Raw genomic sequence first — 8026 nt, forward strand, 5'->3', positions numbered from 1 at the left:
GGTTGAGATCTTTGTCAACAATATCTCAGCATTTCATTGGGCCCTCGATAGCCCTAAGAAAGCGACTTTTGCTCAGACAAATAATGACTCTCACCCACCCGACATGACATGTGAAGCAAAGCAACAGTTTTTATATTATCATATAATACTGTTCATATACATCTCTTTTTTTTTTTTTTTTTTTTTTTCAATTTTCTTCTTTAAACATTCTTAAAAGAAATATACAATAATACATAATTTCATTTTTTTTCCCTTCATAAGCTAGTGAAGCACAAAACACGTGTAGTCGCTCCCTCCATGACATAGCAGATGAAGACATATAAAGATGCATAGTAAAGCACTTGGGCAAAATTGAAGTCATGAGGTTTAATTTTCATGCACAAAATGGTGAAACATGGGGCCAGTAATAACTAATAAGCATGGATGATTTAAAAAAGACACTTGACTTCCTTGATCAGTCAACAAGCAAACATTGCGAAGCCATGGGAGGCTTCTTCTTCAAGATCCCTTCACCAGTTTACATATCTACATAACCAGGACTCCTAAGCAACTCTATAGCTCTAGTTAAAAAGTAAAGGAAAATAAAACAAACCCACGATACATATATTACAGATACGGAAAATAACTGTAGACTGAGCAAGGAAGACATATAAGTAACGTTTATATGTTAGCACCAACCACCAAATGCAAGGCTCATTCTCTCTCATGATCAGTTGCAGACAGTCTTCAATCTCTTTGCAGCCTGCATGAACCCCATAATTACCTGCAACTCATCCAATTGCTTCAAGAACAATACAAACAGCAATCAGTTTCCACATAAGCTTCTCACAAAAAGGATTCTTTACTGTCGAGTAAGCAAAATTTAGTAAGGAAGGGCCTTTGCATATCAATATATTGTTTGATTAAATGAAAAAGACATCATTTCAGTGAGCTTAACTTATTTCCATGTAGAGAATATTTAAATATTTTAGAAATACTTCAATAATTGATATACACATTTATATGTCTTACAGATAATAAGAATAAAGCAACCAATAAATGATAGTAGAGTAGTGGTTGGTACCTGTGACATAAAATGCCTCTGAACAACATCTATCAGCTGCTCTCTAGATGGATTTGGGATGGCATCAACCTGCACCAGAGAAATAGTAAGTCACATAATCAGAAAATAAAAAAATAAAAAACTAAATACCATGTGAAACAAACAGATAGAAGTAGTATATTATTTCAAATTCCAATTTGTCCATGGTGCCAATCAGATATCCAATTGAATTAATGCAGCTTAAAAGAACTCACAAGGTTGAAGTGTCGCCAATACCTCCATAATGCTGACATTTCTAGTTTGCTGAGGTCAACCTTCTGCACCAGAACATTACAAACATTTAAGCAAAAATAGGCTGACATAAAAACATTGTGAAATTATGGACCTTCTGCAGCTCAAGCAGGTGAACATTCTTGTATTTTTTATTGGAGGCACAAAAAATATAAAATAAAAATTGGAACATTTTTATTTGGTAAAGGCATAGAAATAAAATAAGCAAAAGCTTGAGCATAAAGGTCACATACAGTGGCACCTCGAGCAGGTGAAACGGATCCCCCCTTAGATTGTGAATCGCAGGAAAGAGACCGGCTCATGGTCTTTTGAGACGATCCAACTGATTTGTGTGAGCGATGCCTTGGTCTATGCGACTTTTGGGTGTCATCAGATGCTGCAAAAAAATCAGGAACATAAAAAAGGAATTTAAATAATGAAGCCAAACCAATAGCTTTAGAAGATAGTGAAAAAGAAAAAGAGGAAGTAGAGACACTTTGCATCCTATGTATACAAATAATTCCTTTTCTCAAAGAAATCCAAGAAACTATTGTGAAAAAGTAAACTCTTATGATATATCCCTTGTGAAGGATATTTTTCGGAAACAGACACGTGGCAGTTATGAGATGATTCTACCGAATATCTGACCAAACAGAGAAGATCGGAAGAAGGGAGATCGGTTGTTACGGGAGGAGAATCTTAAACCGAGATTCCGAGGATCGAGGATATAGTTTGGAAACATCATATCCCTGAAAAATCAAGAATTTAACTATATTTGAGAGAATCAAGGTAAGTCCCAAAAAGGGCGGAAACGGTTGAAATGGAAAGAGCAAAAATCATGGAGGAAGCTCTTATAAATAGAAGGGCATAGGGCATTGCAAAGGTATGCGATTTTCTTCCTTAAATCCTAACTACTATTTTCTTGTACGAAGGTTCTGACTTAGGCGTCGGAGAGGTGATGTTGCAGGCACACCCAGGCGTACACGCAAGGAGGAATCTGAATCCAATGAGAATCTCAAGGTAGTACAAGTTTCTGCATCTACAACCATCTCTCTCACATTTAACAAACGATGAAATGAGGAACAAAAGGTTCCAGACTCTAGTTGCGGCTACTACCACGCATTAACAGGAAAATACCAACTGATCCACCCATTACCAAAGCCTCAAAATAGTGGATATAAGTGTAAAACCATGAAAGGGAGTACACATTGTATCAGGTTAATCAGACTCACCCATATCCGACCCATTCCATTGCATATTCTCAAATTCAAGGTCATCATCCTCCTCATGACCAGTTGGAGCTTCAATCACACTAAGGGCATTTCTCTGTAGCTTCACTTCTATGCCATTTGTAAGAACCTGTAAACGCATGAAATGGGACAAATCAAGAACCAATCTAAATACCTATAATCTGAAGCTAAAGTAGTAAGGAATCCTTAAAAATGACCCAATATAATATTAGTTAGCAACTTAGGACACCCAAACAAGAAAGATAAATGAAAAATCTGAACACAAGCAATCTCCAGATAGCTGAAATAAAACTAAGGAAAAACAAGGCAATCGGACTCATTTCGGTTTTTTTTTTTTTTTTTTACTTATAAAAAAACAAAGTATTCGACATCAAGATACTCCAATACTGCAAATAATAATCAGAGAGGAGCTCTTGTAAAAGCTGGAGACATGAAAAATAAAATAAAAGTTTATGGGATACAAGAAGAAAAATTCAAACATATAATGAGCCCAGATAGAGAGCTTCTATCTAAGCCTCTTAGGAATCATGGAAAAAAAAAATCAAAAAGGTTAAATTGAAATCAAGATGCACCAAAATCATCTACACAAAAAAGGAAAACAAAAAACAGTCAAAAGGTGGTACAAATTAAATTAAGCTTCAACTAGATACACAATTTGCAAAAGAAATTCATCTGCTAGGTAGAAATTAAACAGCTCCAAAATTGATTGAAGCTCAAAATATTAGAAATGGAAAATAATAAAATCCCAAGAGACTCCACAAAAACTACTATTCCACGAGTGCGAAGAGATCACGCAAATCATACCAAAGTCGGAACAAATTAGCCAGGAAGTAAATCAGGGTATCTTTGAATCACCGTTCTCACAACACCGGAAAAATAATAATTTTGCACCAAAATGGTGATCCAAGTTCATGAACCCAAAATGCTTCTGTGAAAGCCGGTTTTGAGAAACTGAGTAAAGATTTACCAATGAGATTAGAGAGAAGGCAACTTTTTTGAAGCTCAAACCTTTTTTTCTTTTCAATAACTAAAATTGCAGCTCACGCCATTGAAGAAAAGTGAATCAAGCTCCCGTAAGAAACATGCATATAAATTTTAAACCTAATGATAGAAATTTAGAAACCCTAAAAATCCAATCTCAACCCCACATTTCAACAATCTTTGAGAAAAAACCCTAAGAACAACCCGTCAAAAATTCAAAATCAGATCCACCCATTTAACTCATCATGCAATCCCCATACCTTCGATGCTCAAAGGGAAACCCTAAAACCAACCAACAAAACATCAATTGATACTGACTGCAAAACCCCCAAATGCGTTCGCAAAAGTGGAGACGACTTAAGTTTCAGAATAAATTCATACCAACCAAATACCAAAAAAATTCTTCTCAAAGAAAAATTATAACCCAAAATTAGCAACTAATTCCTAATAAACGAACTACCCCACATTATCAAAAACCCTAAAAAATCTCAAAACATCATACCTATTGATTGAAACAAACATGCAAACCGAACCTAAATCCCTAAATTTATCAAAACCCCAAAAACACACAAACATTTTGGCACCCAGAACCAAAAATTCCATGTAGAGTTGAAAGATAAATTGAAAATTAAACAAAATCACTCTTTGATCTCCCCACATTGCATAATCCCATCAAAATCGAACCTTTAAAAACCAAGTTTCCAAAAGATATTTAAAATAAATAAATAAAAGGCTAAAACAAAACCAAAATCAACCCGAACCCGTATCACTGAAGCATTGAAAATTGATCAGAGAAATTACCAGCCAATGCCACCCGCCAAGCCCAACGGCCTTCTTCACAACGCCTTGAAGGCCAACGAGCACCGATTTCGTACGATTGTTGCCCGTCACAATCACTTTAGTATGACGCGGGAGTACCGATAGCTCCTCCTCTATGCTCTCTCCGAAGCTCTGAAACTGTGAAAATCCGCCATTAATGGAACTCTCCACTACTTCCAGCATTTTTCTCACTCAAACTTGGCGAATTCTCAGCGTAAAAGTAACCAAACAAAATTCGTTAATCAGAACTCTAAATTGCATGTAAGCGCAAGATCATGCATTGAAGGACTTGTGATCGAATTTTCGTAGAAAAACATTGAAAAATAGAACAAAAATACGAAATTCGGAGAAGAAAAAACACACCCACAGGGAAGGAGAGAGAGAGAAAGAGAGAGAGTGTGACTGTATTATATTCTTCTTTTGGAATCCCGACGACCTGAATGCAACCAATCTCATTGTGCCACGTAAACGTCAAGCCCCATTTGTACAGCGAGCGTGTCGTAAGCCTAACTTAGCAGTTACATTTGGAGGGGTTTTGTTTTGAAAGATTTGACAAGCGTTACGGAATGACTGTTTGTGGCTTTTTAAGTTACAGAATTAACCCTACAGATTATGTATAATTACCAACTCATAAATAAGGTGACAATAATGCCCCTGAAAATGCTGCTACTGGTGGCGGAAGAGTGCTTTTTTTTTCTTCTCACAAGACTGTGAGCTTACAATCCAATAATCACTTGACATGTGGCATTAATGACATCAGCAATAACCGAGGAAATCTCACTTGCCGGAGGTAAAGCGAAAATTTCCTGTTAAGATAACCTTGTGACATTAAAAAACATGATCCACTACCACAGGGTTGACAGGATGAAATTCTATGAACTTTTAAAAAATAAAAATAAAAAAATTCATCTCTAAATTTTTATTTTAAGTTTGGGTAGTGTAGCCGTCCATTTTCAATTCCTTGGATAAAAATCAATTTTTTTTTTCTTTTTGAATATGAGTTTTTTCATCAAATTTAGAAGATTGTGATTTTAGATTTGATAATGTGATAATCCATGTGATCTCTATTTTAAGATTTTAAGTCTTAAAATGGAAAATTGTTGGAAGAAGATGAGAGGCACGAGAGAGAAATTTTCTCTCTATTGTTAATGTCATCTACACCGCATGTCAAACGATTGTTAGGCTGTGAGCAAAAAATCATTCGTGGCGGAGATAGTTTCCAAGAAATATAATTGTTGTGGAATCTTTGAATCGATGTTTATTTAATGGGTAAAGTATGAATTCAAAGTGAGAGAGGATCTTCGGTAGTAGTTACTTATTACAGTACCCTATAGTGCTTAATCAACACTTGAAATATCGTCACGTTGGGAATAAAATAACGTATCAAGCCTCTAACATTCATGATCTAGATCAGATTTGAAAAATAAATATCAAAAAAGAAATACACATAGACAAGATCAAAGGCTTTGAAAATGGATGATTACTGAATTTCCAATTTTTGAAAAGTTAGATTTAACAATTAAATATGACACGCTCTCAATCATCTAAAAAGAACCATACAATACTACAAAAAATCTACCACCAAGGATCCACTCCCTTCAAAGTATCACTCTGACCAAATTATGTAATTGTCTTATTTAATTATTATGACCCCTAATTTATCCAACTTAATACTTTCTACTTCATTATGATTTATTATCTCAAATTATATTTATGAAATTGGCCAGATCAAGAAAAGGGTTTACTAGTTGCCTGGTACACCCATGGATTTACGCTCAACAAAGATTATTCAAAAGATAGTTATTATATATTACTTTTTTAAAGTTCTATAAATTTTGATATCTATTTCAAATTTAGTAGTTGTGGAGGGAAAAAATCATCTCACATCTGGATCATTCATTCGTACCATCAACACGTATCTCGATATCGGTATGTAAATAATTTGAGTAAGATTCTATGTAAGTAGGGAAGAATCTCAATTTGTGAGGATTCTTCCCTAATATGTAATTATCTTATTTGATAGGGGTAATTAGGTCAATTATAATTTAATTAGAAATATGACTTTTTAAAATATTTTTCTATTTAAAGAGGGTTAAGGCTATTGTAAAGGGATGAAGAGTGAAGGGGGAGGGGGGAGAAGGACCGAGGAAAGTAGGTGATGTAAATTAGATTTATAGTGGAACAGCTCCCCGAACTTGTAAATGTAAGCACATTTGTCGAACCACATAAAAAATCTTTTTTCATTATTTCTCTTTTTCGTTTTTGATTTTTCATTATTTCTACGATTTATTGATGAATGATCTTGCTAAAATTCAGATCTTGGGGTCAATCACAAATTTGACCTCCACAATAGTCATTCATGATATTAATTAGTTGAAAGAAATTGTAGTAAAAGAGAGGTGGAAACAATGTGTATCAATAAATATTATTCATGGTTCATGAGTTTTGATTAATTGCATTATTTTGTCATTCAATTTCATGTTCTCAATCATTGTGATCAATTAACTTTCTTCATTGTTTACATGTAGGACTAGGCTTTAGCTTCTTCTTTGTAAATGAGAGAGAGAGAATAATTAATTATGGTATTGGGTACTTAATAATAAACTCGTTAATAACTAAGAAGATTTTTCATTTGGTGCATGTTTTTGTGGGTGGATTTAACCTATCACCCATCAAAAGCACTTTTAGGTCCAAATTCTTGTTTAGTATGCACTTAACTTATAAAAGGTAGAAGTCCAAACTAGTTAGAAGTTAAAGCAACACATACCCAATCCTGGCTCATTCTCATTTCTACCAAAAACTAAATGGATGAAATGAAAATTATCAAGAATTTAGATGAATATATCTTTTATTTTTAAATTAATGACTAGAATACTCGTAAAAATTTATAGGAATAACTATTTTCACTTATTTAAAGAGCATTACGGTTATTCAAATGATACACAACTTTTAGAAGCATTTCTAAATCCAAAAAAATAACTTTCTTAAAATAATCATCAAAACAATATTTTCATAATCAAATTTTTTATAAAAGTGATTCCATAGAAGAACTTCTATTGAAAACATAGCTGCCACAAATGAGCTCCTGTTGTTTTAAGATATTTCTTCAAAGATATTATGTTTTTAATTCTTTAGCCAAGAACTCCTCAATTTAAATCAACAAATCTCTTTAGATCCATTATAATTGATTAAGTGTGCTACCTACACATATGTAGGGGAAAAAAATGAAAAGGGAAACTTAATTTGTGACGAAACATCATCCTATTTCCCTTATTTTATTAAAAAAATTATAAAATTTCCATTTAAATATATAAATAAATTATAAAGTTACATTGAATGAAGAAAATTGGTCAAATAAAAGGTAGGTGCTCAAACTTTTTTTCCCATTACGGACCATCAAAGATCAATTCTCAACCCTTGCATATTCCAATACCAACTTCTCCCTATTTCAATATCATTATCCCTCAATCAACTTGGTTTTCATACACCCACCAAGGGTTAGTTGAGATAGTAAGGGTAACTAGTTTGCTCCCCAAGTCACATATTCGAATCTCTGTGTCTCTCCACATTAAGTGATTGTATTTAACTGCTATACACGTGCATGGTGGTTGGTATGTGTGGCCCGCCAATGCAAAAAAAAAAAAAAAGTTTGCATACAATAAAA

General features: G+C 33.9%; 1 protein-coding gene across 4 annotated transcripts; it reads right to left on the bottom strand.

The window, feature by feature from the left end:
- Positions 1-407: 407 nt before the first annotated feature.
- Positions 408-4747, bottom strand: LOC147407297 (uncharacterized). 4 transcript variants are annotated; one of them, XM_086435783.1, is made up of 6 exons: positions 4345-4747; positions 2545-2671; positions 1567-1709; positions 1319-1356; positions 1064-1132; positions 408-781 (listed from the first exon to the last, which is right to left on the bottom strand). In XM_086435783.1, the coding sequence occupies exons 1-5, from the start codon at positions 4543-4545 to the stop codon at positions 1096-1098; spliced, it is 546 nt and encodes a 181-aa protein (XP_086291909.1). In that variant the 5' UTR covers positions 4546-4747; the 3' UTR covers positions 408-781; positions 1064-1095. The 4 variants fall into 4 exon arrangements, with proteins under 4 accessions (XP_086291909.1, XP_086291907.1, XP_086291908.1 ...); XM_086435781.1 differs by having other exon boundaries at positions 1297-1356; XM_086435782.1 differs by having other exon boundaries at positions 1319-1359.
- Between the last annotated feature and the right edge of the window lie 3279 nt (positions 4748-8026).

The sequence above is a fragment of the Akebia trifoliata genome, chromosome 3 (assembly GCF_017979445.1).
Source record: "Akebia trifoliata isolate Shusen 1 chromosome 3, ASM1797944v1, whole genome shotgun sequence".
Classification (NCBI taxonomy): domain Eukaryota; kingdom Viridiplantae; phylum Streptophyta; class Magnoliopsida; order Ranunculales; family Lardizabalaceae; genus Akebia; species Akebia trifoliata.

Excerpts from the sequence above, each read along its gene's own strand:
- LOC147407297 (XM_086435780.1), bottom strand. The coding sequence starts at position 4,545 with ATGCTGGAAGTAGTGGAGAGTTCCATTAATGGCGGATTTTCACAGTTT. Across the intron at positions 1,360-1,566 it reads CACCTGCTCGAGGTGCCACT|AAGGTTGACCTCAGCAAACT; the intron begins GTATGTGACCTT and ends GTTCTGGTGCAG. Across the intron at positions 1,133-1,296 it reads ATTGGCGACACTTCAACCTT|GTTGATGCCATCCCAAATCC; the intron begins GTGAGTTCTTTT and ends TCTCTGGTGCAG.